This window comes from Oncorhynchus keta, chromosome 21 (assembly GCF_023373465.1).
Source record: "Oncorhynchus keta strain PuntledgeMale-10-30-2019 chromosome 21, Oket_V2, whole genome shotgun sequence".
NCBI lineage: Eukaryota > Metazoa > Chordata > Actinopteri > Salmoniformes > Salmonidae > Oncorhynchus > Oncorhynchus keta.
This window is the reverse complement of record NC_068441.1, coordinates 57,126,474-57,148,071: the sequence shown is the minus strand read 5'-3', so window position 1 is coordinate 57,148,071 and position 21,598 is coordinate 57,126,474. Positions and strand designations below refer to the sequence as shown.

Here is a 21,598-nt window from a genome sequence, read left to right as displayed (position 1 = left end):
TCCTACGCACAATGTAGCCTAATCGTATGTCTAATATTTGGCCTAACGTGGAAATGCAATGCATCAACGCAACGAATGGGATCTAAAGATACTGCGTGTTTAAACTTCATTAAAGGGACAACTTATAATGGGATGAAATGTTTAAAACGCATCTAAAATGCCGAACTTGCACATGTTCAATTCAAATGGGTCAATATGCTGAAATGGAGGACTGTGTTTTAAAGCATTAAAGGAGGTCTAAAGGGGCATTACGTTTAACAATCAAAAACCAACAACTGTATCATTGTAAATTGAGTGAACTAAAAGTGAATGATGGAGGATGAAATCCCAAATAAGACTCCACTGGAGAGGGCAGAGGAGCATCTAAATTCACTCTATGCAGCCCGGAGAGGCAAACTTGGAGTATGTACACGCAAAATGAATGAAATAAAGGCCCTTCTTGTTGATGGAGGAAACATTGAAACTGTGGATGAGAGTCTTGAAGCATTCCATGCTGTTCTCAATGACTTTAAGAATGCTCATAATTCTTTGCTAGAGCTGGTCACAGAGGAGGAACAGGAACAGGAGAGCATTAACTATTATCAAGCAAGAATGAGAACTTATGAACATTTCCTGAAAGAGGTGGAAATATGGAAAAAAGCTGAAATCGAGCCACAAACGCTCATTGAACCACACGACAGCATTTCCAATGTGTCAAAAACATCAAGTAAAACGAAGTCTTCTAAAACTGCTTCCTCAGTGTCCTCTGCACGCCTAAAAGCTGAGGCAGAACGAGCAGCTCTACTAGCTCGCCAAGCATCATTACAGGACAAGCATGCATTGGAACTGGAGAAAGCTCAACTGGAACAACATAAAGCTCAACTGGAACAACAGAAAGCTCAACTGGAACAACAGAAAGCTCAACTGGAACAACAGAAAGCTCAACTGAATGTTAGGATGGAAAAAATGGCACTGGAAACGGACATAGCAGCATATAATGCCAAACTGAAGGTTCTGGAGAGTGTTGAGTCAACTTCTCAATCCCATTCTGTGGCAGCCCATTTTCTAAGCCAAGAAGATGGAATGAACTCTTATTTTGAGAACCAGGAACCCGAGGTCTATAAGGAACCTGAACCATCACCTGTTGCATTTGCTGCATTAGGTGCAGTTCCAAAGACCCCACTACAAAGAGTTTTACAACAACCGACCACAAAGCCATCAAAACCTATTCAGAAAACAGTCATAAACCACACCCTTCAGCAGCCAAGGTCTAGCAATCAACACAGAATCAACACTGCGGGTATCAGCCATAATACCAGCCATGATAACCTCACTACTGTCATGCAAAGGCAGAATGAAATTGCTGACCTCCTTGTACTACAGCACAAACAGGCCACACTCCCTGTTCGGGAGATACCTATGTTTGACGGTGATCCTCTAAACTTTAGGCCATTTATGCGTGCATTTGAGCATGGAATAGAAGATAAGACAAGCAGCCACCAGGATAGGCTCTATTACCTGGAACAGTACACCTCTGGTCAGCCCAAGGATCTAGTCCGTAGTTGTCTGCATATGGAAGCCAGAAGAGGCTATGCAGAGGCTAAGAGGTTGTTAAAGGAACACTTTGGCAATGAAATCAAAGTCACCACTGCTTACATGGAAAAAGCTTGGAACTGGATAAACATCAAACCGGATGATGGAAAGGGACTGGGTGGCTATGCACTCTATCTTAGAGGATGCTGTAACGCTATGCAAGACCTACAGAACATGGAAGAGCTTAATCTTCCCTCCAACATAAAGTTGATCATGTCAAAACTTCCCTACAAACTAAGGGAAAAATGGAGGTCTACGGCATGTGATATTTTAGAGAGAAGCCACCTGAGGGCCCAGTTCAGTGACCTTGTGACGTTCATGGAAAAACAGGCAAAAATACTGCAGGATCCGTTGTACGGAGATATCCAAGATCCCCTGACCAACAAAAGGTTTTTTAAAACCAAAACAGAAGCTGACTTTAAACAGCAGTTCAAGTCCAAGAGTAGGGGAAGCAGCTTTGCCACTGCAGTAGATGTAGTGGCAGATTGTGACTCGGAAAAAACTCTAAAAGAACAAACATTCAAAGTCAAGAAACCAGGTGCCTACCCTTCTGATGCACCCAGTATCTCATGTGTATTTTGCGCTGGTGAGCATTTCCTGGTCGACTGCCAACAGGTGAAGGCACAGCCACACGAAGCCAAGGTTGAGTTTCTGAGATCAAAAGGCCTTTGTTTTGGATGTTTGATGAGAGGACACTTAAGCAAAGAATGTAAAAGAAGGATGACCTGTCAGAAATGTCAAAGAAAGCACCCCACTATCCTGCACATTGAAGGAAGAGAGAGATTTAGATCTCTGAAGGCAGATACGAGGGGTGTAGCAGTAAAGCGGGAGGAGACTGTCAGCAGTGCTCTTGTTTCACTGGAAGCTGGTGAAGATACTGGGGCCGGTACAGATTGTGCACTTGCGATTGTGCCAGTTCAAGTAAAGATGGCAAATGGAAGCAAGTCTACGTTAACCTATGCATTTCTCGATTCTGGTAGCTCAGCAACATTTTGTACGGAGAGACTCATGAGGCAGTTGCAAGCTAAAGGCAGTGAGACTGAAATTCTGCTACGCACAATGGGGCAGGAGAGTCCTACCAAGAGCTTTGAGATATCTGGATTAGAGATTGGCAATGTGGAAGGTGACACATTTCTTGCATTACCAAAGGTCTACACCCAAAATAAGATCCCAGTGACAAGAGAGAACATTCCCACTCAGAAAGATCTCAAAAGGTGGCCATACCTGAAAGAAGTTCAGTTGAAGGAAATTGACGCCGACATCGAACTCCTGATTGGCGTAAATGCTCCAAAGGCAATGGAACCCTGGAAAATCATAAATAGTCAAGGCAACGGACCGTATGCAGTGAAAACCCTCTTTGGATGGGTGATGAACGGTCCTCTTAGCAATTGTACCATGGCAGAAGACAACTGTGAGAGGTACGATGAAGCGGTAATTCAAACAGTCAAGTCCAACTTCTATGTTGATGACTGCCTCAAGTCAGTGGCCACAGAAGAACAAGCCATAGCTCTCACGAAAAACCTCAGGGATGTGTGCTCTCAGGGTGGGTTCAAATTGACCAAGTGGGTCAGCAACAGCCGCACTGTGCTGGCTTCTATCCCTGATGAACACAAAGCCAAGCAGATAAAAGAACTGGACCTGGACAGAGAAAAGCTGCCTGTTGAAAGAGCACTTGGAATCCGATGGAACATTGAAAGTGATGCATTTACCTTCCGAGTCACTGTCAAGAACAGACCCCTTACAAGAAGAGGTATTCTCTCAACTGTCAGCTCTATTTATGATCCATTAGGTTTCCTCGCCCCATTTGTATTAAAGGCAAAGCAAATCCTTCAAGTGCTCTGCAAGCTAAAGTGTGGATGGGACGAAGTCATCCCTGAAGAACACTCTATTTCATGGCAGAGATGGCTCTCAGAGCTGGACCAGCTCTCAGATTCCAGATAGACAGGTGTATGATGCCTGAGAACTTTGGTCAAGTCAAGACGGCACAGCTGCATCACTTCGGTGATGCAAGTGAACAAGGTTATGGCACGGCAAGTTACCTTAGGTTCACAAACGGTATGGAAAAGGTTCACATTGCATTCATACTAGGGAAATCAAGGGTGACTCCACTCAAGCAGATGACAATCCCCAGACTGGAACTTGCTGCAGCAACATTGGCAGTGCGAGTGGACAGGATGTTAAAGTTGGAGCTCCAGATTGAACTTGAGGAGTCAACTTTTTGGACGGACAGCCAGTCTGTGCTAAAATACATCCGCAATGATACCAAGAGATTCCATACCTTTGTGGCTAATAGGGTTGCTATGATCCGTGACCTATCGAAAGCAAAACAGTGGAGGTATTTGAACTCAAAACACAACCCAGCCGATGATGCCTCAAGAGGATTATACGTTGAAATGTTCCTGAACTCAAAGAGATGGCGTAAAGGACCAGAATTCCTGGAGAAACCAGAAACTCAATGGCCGAAAGTCCCGAGGAGCTTGGCTCCATCCCTCCGGATGATCCAGAGGTGAGAAAAGACGTAATCGTAAACCATAGTGTGGAAGAAAAGAGTCCAACCAGCAAACTGATTGAGTACTATTCAACATGGAACAGCTTGAAGAAAGCAGTTGCCTGGATGCTGAAACTGAAGAAACGTCTTCTACAGTTAAGCCAGAAAAGGAAAATTCTCTCAAACTGGTCCAGATCAGAGTCTGACAAACTCACTGAAGGAACAAATTGACAAGTTGAAACTGACGTTTGGAAAAGAAAGTCTGTCTGTGTATGACCTAGATGAAGCAGAAAAGGTCATCATTCGATTTGAACAACGGCAGCACTTTAAACAAGAAATTGCACTAGTTGTGAAAGGAAAACAATGTGCCAAGAGAAGTGGCTCAATCTGTAAGCTTGATCAATTGTTGACAATGGCATTCTGAGAGTAGGAGGAAGGTTAAGCAAAGCTGCTATGCCTACGGAACTAAAGAATCCTATGATCCTGCCCAAAGACTCCTACATCTCTAGACTGATCTTACTCCACATCCATGAGCAGGTTGGCCACTCTGGGAGAGGTCACATGCTTTCTAGACTTCGCCAGCGATATTGGATACCCTGTGCCAACTCTTTAGCAAGGAAGATCCTTAAGAGCTGTGTCTTTTGCAGGCGGATGCAAGCTAGAGCTGGAGAACAGAAGATGGCCGACCTTCCACAAGATCGGGTGTCACCTGATTTGCCGCCTTTCACCCATGTGGGCATAGATTACTTCGGCCCCATAGAGGTGAAGCGAGGCCGCGTTCATGTGAAGCGTTATGGTGTGATCTTTACTTGCCTTGTGAGTCGAGCTGTCCATCTTGAAGTTGCTAGTTATCTGGATACTGATTCCTGCATCAATGCCCTGCGCAGGTTCATCTGTCGAAGGGGCCCAGTAACAAGTATCAGAACAGACAATGGCACCAACTTTGTTGGAACACACAGAGAGCTAGGAGAAGCTATGAAAGAGCTGGATCACAACAAGATTCAAAAATAATTACTGAAGGAAGGAGTGACGTGGTCATTCAACCCTCCATCTGGAGCCCACCATGGGGGGGTATGGGAGAGGTTGATCCGACTGGTGAAAAAGATCCTCTATTCAATCCTTAAAGAGCAAGTACTGGATGATGAGGCTTTGCAGACAGCCTTGTGTGAAGTTGAGGCGATTATGAATGACAGACCAATCACTACTGTAACAAATGACCCTAATGATCTAGAACCCCTGACTCCGAACCATCTGCTTAATCTGAAGGCTAAGCCAGTCCTGCCACCAGGACTATTCCAGAGAAGCGACCTATACTCACGAAGGAGATGGAAGCAAGTACAATATATCACTGACCTCTTCTGGAAGAGATGGATCAGGGAGTATCTTCCACTTATGCAGGAGCGGAACAAGTGGAACAAAACTAAGAGAAACTTCAGTCCTGGTGACCTCGTGGTCATCGTCGATGACACCGCCCCAAGGAACTCTTGGCTAATGGGGCGTGTGGTGGAGGCTTTGCCAGGGGCCAAAGGTCTTGTCCGGAGCGTCATGGTTAAGACTAAGACCAATATCTTACAGAGACCTATCAATAAACTCTGTCTGCTCCTTGAGGCGACGGAGTGACACACACACACACACACAGTGCTCCATCTTAGAATCACGTGCACCTCTGATTCGTTGATGTCGCACTCTTACATTCTTTGATGTCATACATTTTTGGACGTCAAACTCTTGACATTTTTCGAAGTTGAACAACTTTACACTTCAACTCAGACTGAGATCTATGGACTATTTTCCTATATGGTACCTTGTATATTTGTATATATCTATGAACTGCAATAGTGCTCTGGTATAGAATGTTTTGTGTATTGGCTCTACGTTTGAATTTAAAGTAATTGTTGTGCATTCAGTGCAGTCAACAATTAGGGGCCGGTATGTTAGAGCCGATTTGGACATATTTGTATAAAAGACCGAACATATGGAGCTCCATGTATATTTGTGTAAATATATTAAATATTAATGTAAATGATGAAATATTAGGTACGTACCTTTATGATTTATATTTACCTGATTGAGATATATTCATTTGTTGTTAGTGTAACTTAGTTTTTGGCCCCCCCTCTTGCCTATTCATTGTATTGTGGTAAGTGTGTTAGGATAAAGGCAGGAAGTTGGGCCTTCGGGAGAAGGAGTCCTTGCTAGATGCGGGAGCGGTATAGTTTTTGACCATACAGACATACAGACATACCATAATATGTATTTTCCATATCAAGTATTTTGTGCTTTAAGTTGATTGGAGAATCATTTATTTGTTAGATATAAGAAGAATAAACATTTTTGTTGCACCATATCCCTGGATGTCATGGAATGTTTGGCCGTTTGGAAACCTTGAGTGTGGACTGTATGCGTACCAAACAACCCCGCTTCAGGCTTGGGCAGTGGCTATGGTAAAGACGAAAGGAAGCCACTACAGACAGTACAGTATGAAGACAGGCAGAAACTGTCACAGACCAACATAGTATCAAAGACAGTACAGCATGAAGACAGGCAGAAACTGTCACAGACCATCATAGTATCAAAGACAGTACAGCATGAAGACAGGCAGAAACTGTCACAGACCATCATAGTATCAAAGACAGTACAGCATGAAGACAGGCAGAAACTGCATCTCCAAAACAAATTCTGACCACCCTTTGTCCTTTCGTCTTGCGTCGAACTGCGCACGTGCCGTCAAATCAAAGGCACTCCTTCGATATAAAGTTGTTTTTGAGGAACATGAAAACATGTCAGTTCCACAAGGTTGGAGTAATACCATGTTCAACTACTTCAGACATTGGCTGGAATTTAGGCTTTGAGAAAATTAACTTAGGAAGAATATTTCACTTCTCTTAACCCGGGCCTGGTCTGTTTGGTGTTTTTCGCAAGTCTTCCCGGAAGTTTTGCGATGTTGCGCCTCTGGGTTTAGAAACTCTCTGACCTTATATCTTCTAAGTAACACTACGTCTGATAACACATCCTTACCGTATCCTGTGAAGAAGTTTACCCAGGAACCATTGCGGATATATTAACATTAACATGATATTATTGTCCTAACCTAGAGAGGGAGAGATCTCCAGCCACTCTACCCAGAACGTTCACCATTACATGAACTAATATTACCATTATATTATTCTTCCCCTCACTACAGGTCCTCACCCCTTCCCTAAGTCGGATCCTAACCTAGAGAGGAAGAAGTCTCCAGCCACTCTACCCCGGAACTTCACTTTGCCCAGGACTACCCAGGGTTCCTTGCTGCGAGGACGGATCTCCACCCCTACCGGTTCCCCTCACCTGGGGGCACTGCGACCCCCACCGCCCCCCAGCTGTATTATAGAGGAGCTACATCGGGCCCTGGCCACCAAACACAGACAGCACAGGTAGGACACAAATCAATCAGTCAATTACCAAACAGAGACAGCACAGGTAGGACACAAATCAATCAATCAATTACCAAACAGAGACAGCACAGGTAGGACACAAATCAATCAATCAATCAATTACCAAACAGAGACAGCACAGGTAGGACACAAATCAATCAATCAATTACCAAACACAGACAGCACAGGTAGGACACAAATCAATCAATCAATCAATTACCAAACAGAGACAGGACAGGTAGGACACCAATCAATCAATCAATTACCAAACACAGATAGCACAGGTAGGACACAAATCAATCAATCAATCAATTACCAAACAGAGACAGCACAGGTAGGACACAAATCAATCAATCAATTACCAAACACAGACAGCACAGGTAGGACACAAATCAATCAATCAATCAATTACCAAACAGAGACAGGACAGGTAGGACGCCAATCAATCAATCAATTACCAAACACAGACAGCACAGGTAGGACACAAATCAATCAATCAATCAATTACCAAACAGAGACAGCACAGGTAGGACACAAATCAATCAATCAATTACCAAACAGAGACAGCACAGGTAGGACACAAATCAATCAATCAATCAATTACCAAACAGAGACAGGACAGGTAGGACACCAATCAATCAATCAATTACCAAACACAGACAGCACAGGTAGGACACAAATCAATCAATCAATTACCAAACACAGACAGGACAGGTAGGACACAAATCAATCAATCAATTACCAGACACAGACAGCACAGGTAGGACACAAATCAATCAATCAATTACCAAACACAGACAGCACAGGTAGGACACAAATCAATCAGTCAATTACCAGACACAGACAGCACAGCTAGGACACAAATCAATCAATCAATTACCAAACAGAGACAGCACAGGTAGGACACCAATCAATCAGTCAATTATCAAACACAGACAGCACAGCTAGGACACAAATCAATCAATCAATCAATTACCAAACAGAGACAGCACAGGTAGGACACAAATTAATCAATCAATCAATTACCAAACAGAGACAGCACAGGTAGGACACAAATCAATCAATCAATTACCAAACACAGACAGGACAGGTAGGACACAAATCAATCAATCAATCAATTACCAAACAGAGACAGCACAGGTAGGACACAAATCAATCAATCAATCAATTACCAAACAGAGACAGCACAGGTAGGACACAAATTAATCAATCAATCAATTACCAAACAGAGAGAGCACAGGTAGGACACAAATCAATCAGTCAATTACCAAACACAGACAGGACAGGTAGGACACAAATCAATCAATCAATTACCAAACACAGACAGCACAGCTAGGACACAAATCAATCAATCAATCAATTACCAAACAGAGACAGCACAGGTAGGACACAAATTAATCAATCAATCAATCAATTACCAAACAGAGACAGCACAGGTAGGACACCAATCAATCAGTCAATTACCAGACACAGACAGCACAGGTAGGACACAAATCAATCAATCAATTACCAAACAGAGACAGCACAGGTAGGACACAAATCAATCAATCAATTACCAAACACAGACAGCACAGGTAGGACACAAATCAATCAATCAATCAATTACCAAACAGAGACAGCACAGGTAGGACACAAATCAATCAATCAATCAATTACCAAACACAGACAGGACAGCTAGGACACAAATCAATCAATCAATCAATTACCAAACACAGACAGCACAGGTAGGACACAAATCAATCAATCAATCAATTACCAAACACAGACAGCACAGGTAGGACACAAATCAATCAATCAATTACCAAACACAGACAGGACAGGTAGGACACAAATCAATCAATCAATCAATTACCAAACAGACAGGACAGGTAGGACACAAATCAATCAATCAATCAATTACCAAACAGAGACAGGACAGGTAGGACACAAATCAATCAATCAATCAATTACCAAACAGAGACAGGACAGGTAGGACACACATCAATCAATCAATCAATCAATTACCAAACAGAGACAGGACAGGTAGGACACAAATCAATCAATCAATCAATTACCAAACAGAGACAGGACAGGTAGGACACAAATCAATCAATCAATTACCAAACACAGACAGGACAGGTAGGACACAAATCAATCAATCAATCAATCAATTACCAAACAGAGACAGGACAGGTAGGACACACATCAATCAATCAATCAATTACCAAACAGAGACAGGACAGGTAGGACACAAATCAATCAATCAATCAATTACCAAACACAGACAGGACAGGTAGGACACAAATCAATCAATCAATCAATTACCAAACAGAGACAGCACAGGTAGGACACAAATCAATCAATCAATTACCAAACACAGACAGGACAGGTAGGACACAAATCAATCAATCAATCAATCAATTACCAAACAGAGACAGGACAGGTAGGACACACATCAATCAATCAATCAATTACCAAACAGAGACAGGACAGGTAGGACACAAATCAATCAATCAATCAATTACCAAACACAGACAGCACAGGTAGGACACAAATCAATCAATCAATCAATTACCAAACACAGACAGCACAGGTAGGACACAAATCAATCAATCAATCAATCAATTACCAAACACAGACAGCACAGGTAGGACACAAATCAATCAATCAATTACCAAACACAGACAGGACAGGTAGGACACACATCAATCAATCAATCAATTACCAAACACAGACAGCACAGGTAGGACACAAATCAATCAATCAATTACCAAAAACAGACAGGACAGGTAGGACACACATCAATCAATCAATTACCAAACACAGACAGCACAGGTAGGACACAAATCAATCAATCAATCAATTACCAAACACAGACAGGACAGGTAGGACACAAATCAATCAATCAATCAATTACCAAACAGAGACAGGACAGGTAGGACACAAATCAATCAATCAATCAATTACCAAACAGAGACAGGACAGGTAGGACACAAATCAATCAATCAATTACCAAACAGAGACAGGACAGGTAGGACACAAATCAATCACAGACAGGACAGGTAGGACACAAATCAATCAATCAATCAATTACCAAACAGAGACAGGACAGGTAGGACACACATCAATCAATCAATCAATTACCAAACAGAGACAGGACAGGTAGGACACAAATCAATCAATCAATCAATTACCAAACACAGACAGGACAGGTAGGACACACATCAAACAATCAATCAATTACCAAACACAGACAGCACAGGTAGGACACAAATCAATCAATCAATCAATTACCAAACACAGACAGCACAGGTAGGACACAAATCAATCAATCAATTACCAAACACAGACAGGACAGGTAGGACACACAATCAATCAATCAATTACCAAACACAGACAGCACAGGTAGGACACAAATCAATCAATCAATCAATTACCAAACACAGACAGCACAGGTAGGACACAAATCAATCAATCAATTACCAAACACAGACAGGACAGGTAGGACACACATCAATCAATCAATCAATTACCAAAAACAGACAGCACAGGTAGGACACAAATCAATCAATCAATCATTTACCAAACACAGACAGCACAGGTAGGACACAAATCAATCAATCAATTACCAAACACAGACAGCACAGGTAGGACACAAATCAATCAATCAATTACCAAACACAGACAGGACAGGTAGGACACAAATCAATCAATCAATTACCAAACACAGACAGCACAGGTAGGACACCAATCAATCAATCAATTACCAAACACAGACAGCACAGGTAGGACACCAATCAATCAATCAATTACCAAACACAGACAGCACAGGTAGGACACCAATCAATCAATCAATTACCAAACACAGACAGGACAGGTAGGACACAAATCAATCAATCAATTACCAAACACAGACAGCACAGGTAGGACACAAATCAATCAATCAATTACCAAACACAGACAGCACAGGTAGAGGAATGTGAGTTAAGTGCCTTGGTGAAGGGCACAACGGTCGGGGATTGTTACTAGCACCCCAGTTCTCAGATAAATTCCCTCTTTTATTTGAACTCAGCAAAAAAAGAAACGTCCCTTTTTCAGGACCCGGTCTTTCAAAGATCTTTTGTAAAAATCCAAATAACTTCACAGATCTTCATTGTAAAGGGTTTAAACACTGTTTCCCCATGCTTGTTCAATGAACCATAAACAATTAATGAACATGCACCTGTGGAAAGGTCGTTAAGACACTAACAGCTTACAAGACGGTAGGCAATTAAGTTCATAATTCTGAAAACTTAGAGGAGTCCTAAAGAGTCCTTTCTACTGACTGAAAAACACCAAAAGAAAGATGCCCAGGGTCCCTGCTCATCTGGGTGAACGTGCCTTAGGCATTCTGCAAGGAGGCATGAGGACTGCAGATTTGGCCAGGGCAATAAATTGCAATGTCCGTACTGTGAGACGCCTAAGACAGCACTACAGGGAGTCAGGACGGACAGCTGATCGTCCTCGTGGTGGCAAACCACGTGTAACACCTGCACAGGATCGGTACATCCGAACATCACACCTGCGGGACAGGTACAGGATGGCAACAACAATTGCACGAGTTACACCAGGAACGCACAATCCCCCCATCAGTGCTCAGCTCAGACTGTCTGCAATAGGCTGAGAGAGGGTGGACTGAGGGCTTGTAGGCTTGTTGTAAAGCAGGTCCTCACCAGACATCACCGGTAACAACGTCGCCTATGGGCACAAACCCACCGTCGCTGGACCAGACAGGAACGGCAAAAAGTGTTTTTCACTGACGAGTAGAGGTTTTGTCACACCAGGAGTGATGGTCGGATTCACGTTTATCGTTAAAGGAATGAGTGTTAAACCGAGGCCTGTACTCTGGAGTGGGACCGATTTGGAGGTGGAGGGTCCGTCATGGTCTGGGGCGGTGTGTCACAGCCTCATCGGACTGAGCTTGTTGTCATTGCAGGTAATCCCAACGCTGTGCGTTACAGGGAAGACATCCTCCTCTCTCATGTGGTACCCTTCCTGCAGGCTCATCCTAACATGACCCTCCAGCATGACAACGCCACCAGCCATACTGCTCGTTCTGTGCGTGATTTCCTGCAAGACGGGAATGTCAGTGTTCTGCCATGGACAGCGAAGAGCCCGGATCTCAATCCCATTGAGCACGTCTGGGACCTGTTGGATCGGAGGGTGAGGGCTAGGGCTATTCCCCCCAGAAATGTCTGGGACCTGTTGGATCAGAGGGCTAGGGCCATTCCCACCCCAGAAATGTCTGGGACCTGTTGGATCAGAGGGCTAGGGCCATTCCCCCCAGAAATGTCCGGGAACTTGCCTGGTGGAAGAGTGGGGTAACATCTCACAGCAAGAACTGGCAAACCTGGTGCAGTCCATGAGGAGGAGATGCACTGCAGTACTTAATGCAGCTGGTGGCCACACCAGATACGGACTGTTACTCTTGATTTTGACCCCCCCTTTGTTCAGGGACACATTATTCAATTTCTGTTAGTCACATCTGTGGAACTTGTTCAGTTTATGTTTCAGTTATTGAATCTTGTTATGTTCATACAAATATTTACACATGTTAAGTATGCTGAAAATAAACGCAGTTGACCGTGAGAGGACGTTTCTTTTCTTTGCTGAGTTTATCTGCTCTGTTGTCCTCAAGTTTCCAACCGAAGGAAATGAGCTCTTCTCCGAAGCTTCGGTACGACAGTCGTCTGGCGCGTACAGCCAGCGTGGAGAAAGTCCCAACCGGAGGGATGGAGAGAGAGAAGGAGAGAGAGGAGAGAGAGAAGGAGAGAGGGAAGGAATCAGACGAGAACAAGGAGAACAGACGTCTAGATGAATTCTACAACGACCCTGACCGCTGGAATGACTCTGTCATCTCTGGTAGGTGTCACACACACACACACACACACACACACACACACACACACACACACACACACACACACACACACACACACACAAAATGAGAACAAAAAGCACCTTCTCCTCCACACAGCTAGACTGACCAGCTAGGCTGACCAGCTAGACTGACCAGCTGGACTAACCAGCTAGACTGACCAAAATAGACAGACAAGCTAGACTGACCAGCTAAACTGACCAGCTAGACTGACCAGCTTGACTGACCATCTAGACTGACCTTAAGGGACGTCACAGCAGAACCTTCTCCGTACAGATAGACTGACCAGCTAGACTGACCAGCTAGACTGACCAGCTAGACTGACCAGCTAGACTGACAAGCTAGACTGACCAGCTCGACTGACAAGCTAGACTGACCAGCTAGACCGACCAGCTGGACTGACCAGCTGGACTGATCAGCTAGACTGACCAGCTGGACTGACCAGCTAGACCGACCAGCTAGACCGACCAGCTAGACCGACCAGCTGGACTGACCAGCTGGACTGACCAGCTGGACTGACCAGCTAGACTGACCAGCTAGACTGACCAGCTGGACTGACCAGCTGGACTGACCAGCTGGACTGACCAGCTGGACTGACCAGCTGGACTGACCAGCTGGACTGACCAGCTGGACTGACCAGCTGGACTGACCAGCTGGACTGATCAGCTAGACTGACCAAAAAATAAGACAGAGCAGGACCTTCTCCATACAGCTAGACTGACCAGCTGGACTGACCAGCTAGACTGACCAGCTAGACTGACCAAAATAGACAGACAAGCTAGACTGACCAGCTAGACTGACCAGCTTGACTGACCATCTAGACTGACCTTAAGGGAAGTCACAGCAGAACCTTCTCCGTACAGCTAGACTGACCAGCTAGACTGACCAGCTAGACTGACAAGCTAGACTGACAAGCTAGACTGACAAGCTAGACTGACAAGCTAGACTGACAAGCTCGACTGACAAGCTAGACTGACAAGCTAGACTGACCAGCTAGACTGACCAGCTAGACTGACAAGTTAGACTGCCCAGCTAGACTGACCAAAATAGAAGACAGAGCAGAACCTTCTCCATACAGCTTGACTGACCAGCTTGACTGACCAACTAGACTGACCAGCTAGACTGACCAAATGAGAAGACAGAGCAGCCCCACCGTTTGTCTCAGGAAGATAACCTTGTGTGCTTATAAGCCACTTTCTCACCACTTGAACAGTTTGTGTTATTGGCCAACAGATGTTGAATCTTTGCAAGGGCCACCTCTCACAGACTCTAACTCACAGGCTCTATCTCACAGCCTCTATCTCACAGCCTCTATCTCACAGGCTCTATCTCACAGCCTCTTTCTCACAGGCTCTATCTCACAGCCTCTATCTCACAGCCTCTATCTCACAGGCTCTATCTCACAGGCTCTATCTCACAGGCTCTAGCTCACAGGCTCTATCTCACAGCCTCTAGCTCACAGGCTCTATCTCACAGGCTCTATCTCACAGCCTCTAGCTCACAGGCTCTATCTCACAGGCTCTATCTCACAGGCTCTATCTCACAGGCTCTATCTCACAGCCTCTATCTCACAGGCTCTATCTCACAGCCTCTATCTCACAGGCTCTATCTCACAGCCTCTATCTCACAGGCTCTATCTCACAGGCTCTATCTCACAGGCTCTATCTCACAGCCTCTATCTCACAGGCTCTATCTCACAGCCTCTAGCTCACAGGCTCTATCTCACAGCCTCTATCTCACAGGCTCTATATCACAGCCTCTCTCTCACAGCCTTTCAGAAAAAAAGCCTGTAGCTCACAGCCTCTAGAAAACAGCCTCCTGCTTACAGCCCCTATCTCATAGCCTCTAGCTCACAGCCTCTAGCTCACCGCCTCTAGCTTACAGCCTGTAGCTCACAGCCTCTAGAAAACAGGCTCTTGCTCACAGCCTCTAGAAAACAGCCTCTTGCTCACAGCCTCTAGCTCACAGCCTCTTGCTCACATCCTCTAGTAAACAGACATTAGCTCACAGCCTCTAGCTCACAGCCTCTAGCTCACAGCCTTGCTCTCACAGCCTTTCAGACAAAAGCCTGTAGCTCACAGCCTGTAGCTCACAGCCTCTAGAAAACAGTCTCTTGCTCACAGACTCTAGCTCACATTCTCTAGTAAACAGACTTTAGCTCACAGCCTCTAGGTCACAACCTCTTGCTCACAGCCTCTCGCTCACAGCCTCTAGATCACATTCTCTAGCTCACAGCCTCTAGCTCACAGCCTCTAGTAAACAGCCTCTAGCTCACAGCCTCTAGCTCACAGCCTCTAGCTCATAGCCTCTAGAACATAGCCTCTTGCTCACAGCCTCTAGCTCACCCCCTCTAGCTCACAGCCTCTAGCTCACAGCCTCTAGCTCACAGTCTCCAGAAAACAGCCTCTAGCTCACATTCTCGAGCTCACACAATCTAGCTCACAGCCTCTAGCTCACAGCCTTTAGAAAACATCCTCTATTTCACAGGCTTTATCTCTCAGCTTCTTGCTCACAGACTCTAGCTCACATCCTCTAGAAAACAGACTCTAGCTCACAGCCTCTATCTCACAACCTCTTGCTCACAGCCTCAACCTCACAGCCTCTCTCTCACAGGCTTTCAGAAAAAAGCCTGTAGCTCACAGCCTCTAGAAAACAGGCTCTTGCTCACAGCCTCTATATCACAGCCTCTAGCTCACAGCCTCTAGCTCACAGCCTCTTGCTCACAGCCTCTTGCTCACAGCCTCTTGCTCACAGCCTCTTGCTCACAGCCTCTAGCTCACAGGCTCTCACTCACAGCCTCTCACTCACAGCATCTTGCTCACATTCTCTAGTTAACAGCCTCTTGCTCACATCCTCTTGCTCACAGACTCTAGCTCACAGCCTCTAGAAAACAGCCTCTAGCTCACATCCTCTAGAAAACAGACTCTAGCTCACAGCCACCAGCTCACATTCTCTAGCTCACAACCTCTAGCTCACAGTCTCTAGAAAACAGTCTCTAGCTCACAGCCTCTAGCTCACAATCTCTAGAAAACCATCTCTAGCTCACAGCCACTATCTCACATCCTCTTGCTCACATCCTCTTGCTCACAGACTCTAGCTCACAGACTCTAGCTCACAGCCTCTAGAAAACAGCCTCTAGCTCACATCCTCTAGAAAACAGTCTCTAGCTCACAGCCACCAGCTCACATTCTCTAGCTCACAACCTCTAGCTCACAGTCTCTAGAAAACAGTCTCTAGCTCACAGCCACTATCTCACATTCTCTTGCTCACAGACTCTAGCTCACAGCCTCTAGAAAACAATCTCTAGCTCCCACAGACTCTACCTCACAGCCTCTACCTCACCATCTCTATCTCACAGCCTCTAGAAAACAGCCTCTAGCTCACAGCCTCTAGCTCACAGCCTCTAGCTCACCTTCTCTAGAAAACATATTTTAGAAAACAGCCTCCAGCTCACCTTCTCTAGAAAACAGCTTCTATCTCACAGCCTCTAGCTCACCTTCTCTAGAAAACAGCTTCTAGCTCACAGCCTCTAGAAAACAGGCAGAGGGGTATTGTCAACTATATCAAGCCTGGTTTATACTGATTGACAAGCTCCTCAACACACACACACACACACACACACACACACACACACACACACACACACACATGAATTAATTATATCATCAGTATCACATTTAGTTTTCATAAAGTTTATTGTAACTATTGATGAGTGAATGTATCACATTTGAGTGATTGGTATAGCCTGATATTGTTTTTGTAACATCGTCTTTGAAATCCAAGAGAAAGGCCGTAATGTATTATTCCAGCCTTGGCAACATTTAGATTTCGGCCACTAGATGGCAGCAGTGTATGTGCAACGGTTTAGACTGATCCAATGAACCAAAATGTTGTACCAAGACTGCCCAAATGTGCCTAATTGGTTTATTAATACATTTTCATGTTCATAACTGTGCACTCTCCTCAAACAATAGCATGGTGTTCTTTCATTGTAATTGCTACTGTAAATTGGACGGTGCAGTTAGATTAACAAGAATTAAAGCTTTCTGCCCATATCAGATATGTCCTGGGAAATGTTCTCGATACTTACAACCTCATGCTAATCGCATTAGCCTACGTTAGCTCAACCGTCCCAAGGTCGGGAGACCGATCCTGCAGAGGAAAAGGGAAGACAGAGCAGAACCTTCTCCACACAGCTAGACTAATAATAATAATATATGCCATTTAGCGGACGCTTTTATCCAAAGCGACTTACAGTCATGTGTGCATACATTCTACATATGGGTGGTCCCGGGAATTGAACCCACTACCCTGGCGTTACAAGCGCCATGCTCTACCAACTGAGTTACAGAAGGACCAGCCTCCAGACTGACCATAATTATTCAAATTTGGCTAATAAAAAAATGTAATGTGTCATGGAACCAATGGCAACGAGGCAAAACAAGATTTCACCCAATGGGACAAACACCCCATTGAAACCCTGCATGCCGAGTTCTGTAAGATTCTCTTACATGTCCAGAGGAAACTACAAATAATGCATTCAGGGCAGAATTAGGCCAATATCCACTAATAATAAAAACTCAGAAAAGAGTCATTACGTTTTGGAAACATCTAACATACAATGACCCCCTCATTACCAAGCGCTGCAATGCCAAGAGCTGAGCAAAGAAAAGAGTCCCCTCATCCAGCTGGTCCTGGGGCTGAGTTCACTAACCTGTTCTACTGACACACTAAAGCCTCAGTCCCCTCATCCAGCTGGTCCCGGGGATGAGTTCACAAACCTGTTCTACTAACACACTGAAGCCTCAGTCCCCTCATCCAGCTGGTCCCGGGGATGAGTTCACTAACCTGTTCTACTAACACACTAAAGCCTCAGTCCCCTCATCCAGCTGGTCCTGGGTTTGAGTTCACTAACCTGTTCTACTAACACACTGAAGCCTCAGTCCCCTCATCCAGCTGGTCCCGGGGATGAGTTCACAAACCTGTTCTACTAACACACTGAAGCCTCAGTCCCCTCATCCAGCTGGTCCCGGGGATGAGTTCACTAACCTGTTCTACTAACACACTGAAGCCTCAGTCCCCTCATCCAGCTGGTCCTGGGGTTGAGTTCACTAACCTGTTCTACTAACACACTGAAGCCTCAGTCCCCTCATCCAGCTGGTCCCGGGGCAGAGTTCACAAACCTGTTCTACTAACACACTGAAGCCTCAGTCCCCTCATCCAGCTGGTCCCGGGGATGAGTTCACAAACCTGTTCTACTAACACACTGAAGCCTCAGTCCCCTCATCCAGCTGGTCCCGGGGATGAGTTCACTAACCTGTTCTACTAACACACTGAAGCCTCAGTCCCCTCATCCAGCTGGTCCTGGGGTTGAGTTCACTAACCTGTTCTACTAACACACTGAAGCCTCAGTCCCCTCATCCAACTGGTCCTGGGGTTGAGTTCACTAACCTGTTCTACTAACACACTGAAGCCTCAGTCCCCTCATCCAACTGGTCCTGGGGTTGAGTTCACTAACCTGTTCTACTAACACACTGAAGCCTCAGTCCCCTCATCCAACTGGTCCTGGGGTTGAGTTCACTAACCTGTTCTACTAACACACTGAAGCCTCAGTCCCCTCATCCAACTGGTCCTGGGGCTGAGTTCACTAACCTGTTCTACTAACACACTGAAGCCTCAGTCCCCTCATCCAGCTGGTCCTGGGGTTGAGTTCACTAACCTGTTCTACTAACACACTGAAGCCTCAGTCCCCTCATCCAACTGGTCCTGGGGCTGAGTTCACTAACCTGTTCTACTAACACACTGAAGCCTCAGTCCCCTCATCCAACTGGTCCCGGGGATGAGTTCACTAACCTGTTCTACTAACACACTGAAGCCTCAGTCCCCTCATCCAGCTGGTCCTGGGGTTGAGTTCACTAACCTGTTCTACTAACACACTGAAGCCTCAGTCCCCTCATCCAGCTGGTCCTGGGATTGAGTTCACTAACCTGTTCTACTAACACACTGAAGCCTCAGTCCCCTCATCCAGCTGGTCCTGAGTTCACTAACCTGTTCTACTAACACACTGAAGCCTCAGTCCCCTCATCCAACTGGTCCTGGGGTTGAGTTCACTAACCTGTTCTACTAACACACTGAAGCCTCAGTCCCCTCATCCAACTGGTCCTGGGGTTGAGTTCACTAACCTGTTCTACTAACACACTGAAGCCTCAGTCCCCTCATCCAACTGGTCCCGGGGATGAGTTCACTAACCTGTTCTACTAACACACTGAAGCCTCAGTCCCCTCATCCAGCTGGTCCTGGGGTTGAGTTCACTAACCTGTTCTACTAACACACTGAAGCCTCAGTCCCCTCATCCAACTGGTCCTGGGGCTGAGTTCACTAACCTGTTCTACTAACACACTGAAGCCTCAGTCCCCTCATCCAACTGGTCCTGGGTCTGAGTTCACTAACCTGTTCTACTAACACACTGAAGCCTCAGTCCCCTCATCCAACTGGTCCTGGGGTTGAGTTCACTAACCTGTTCTACTAACACACTGAAGCCTCAGTCCCCTCATCCAACTGGTCCTGGGTCTGAGTTCACTAACCTGTTCTACTAACACACTGAAGCCTCAGTCCCCTCATCCAACTGTTCCTGGGTCTGAGTTCACAAACCTGTTCTACTAACACACTGAAGCCTCAGTCCCCTCATCCAGCTGGTCCTGAGTTCACTAACCTGTTCTACTAACACACTGAAGCCTCAGTCCCCTCATCCAGCTGGTCCTGAGTTCACTAACCTGTTCTACTAACACACTGAAGCCTCAGTCCCCTCATCCAACTGGTCCTGGGGTTGAGTTCACTAACCTGTTCTACTAACACACTGAAGCCTCAGTCCCCTCATCCAACTGGTCCTGGGGCTGAGTTCACTAACCTGTTCTACTAACACACTGAAGCCTCAGTCCCCTCATCCAACTGGTCCTGGGGTTGAGTTCACTAACCTGTTCTACTAACACACTGAAGCCTCAGTCCCCTCATCCAACTGGTCCTGGGGTTGAGTTCACTAACCTGTTCTACTAACACACTGAAGCCTCAGTCCCCTCATCCAGCTGGTCCTGGGGTTGAGTTCACTAACCTGTTCTACTAACACACTGAAGCCTCAGTCCCCTCATCCAGCTGGTCCTGAGTTCACTAACCTGTTCTACTAACACACTGAAGCCTCAGTCCCCTCATCCAGCTGGTCCTGAGTTCACTAACCTGTTCTACTAACACACTGAAGCCTCAGTCCCCTCATCCAGCTGGTCCTGGGGTTGAGTTCACTAACCTGTTCTACTAACACACTGAAGCCTCAGTCCCCTCATCCAGCTGGTCCTGAGTTCACTAACCTGTTCTACTAACACACTGAAGCCTCAGTCCCCTCATCCAGCTGGTCCTGAGTTCACTAACCTGTTCTACTAACACACTGAAGCCTCAGTCCCCTCATCCAGCTGGTCCTGGGGCTGAAGAACATCCAATCAATCAGAATAATCCAAATTACAACATTGCTACATTGGGAAGCACAAAGCAAAATGCAGTGCTATCTGGCCCTAAATCAACAGTACTCCGTGGTTAACACAACCTTGACAAGGTGCAGGCTCAGTGAGCACAGCCTTGCCATTGAGAAGGGTAGACACAGGAAAACCTGTCTCCCTGTTGAGGAAAGGCTGTGCAACCACTGCACCACAGCAGAACCTGAGACAGAGCTGCATTTCCTGACAAAATGTAAAAAAAATATAAAACAATAAGAGAGTGTCATTTCCTGAAATCTGAAACCCTTATTCAAGGTTTCAAAGACCTCTCTGATGAGAATAGCCTACCTGTCCTGTTGGGGGAGGACGCAGAACTGTGGGTTGGCAGCGCACTACATTGCTGCCTGCCATAAGATGAGGGACAGTGTCTGACAACTAACCTGCAGGCCAACCAATGTCCTCTATGCTTATTGTTATTGTTCAATGTGTTGGTTATTGTTGTTACTGTCGTCCCGTTGACAATTTGGATTCTCATTATTTTAATATTGTAAATATCCAAAGTACGCTTTGGCAATATGTACATTATTATGCCACGCCAATAAAGCAAATTTAATTTAATTTAATTGAGAGGAGAGAGAGAGACAGAGGAGAGTGAGAGAGAGGATAGACAGAGGAGAAACAGAGGAGAGTGAGAGAAGAGAGAGGACAAAGAGGAGAAAGGAGAGAGAAGATAGACATATGAGAGAGA

The 21,598-nt window shown here is 45.5% G+C and overlaps 1 protein-coding gene across 5 annotated transcripts in view; it reads left to right on the top strand.

The window, feature by feature from the left end:
• LOC118379552 (phosphatase and actin regulator 3-like) overlaps positions 1-21,598 on the top strand; it is a 117,726-nt gene that overhangs the window by 52,947 nt on the left and 43,181 nt on the right. For all 5 annotated transcript variants that reach the window (XM_052474477.1, XM_052474476.1, XM_052474475.1 and 2 more), the window contains 2 exons: positions 7,245-7,473; positions 13,130-13,353. In XM_052474477.1, the coding sequence (XP_052330437.1) occupies positions 7,245-7,473; positions 13,130-13,353 (453 nt within the window). The remainder of the gene's footprint in view (positions 1-7,244; positions 7,474-13,129; positions 13,354-21,598) is intronic.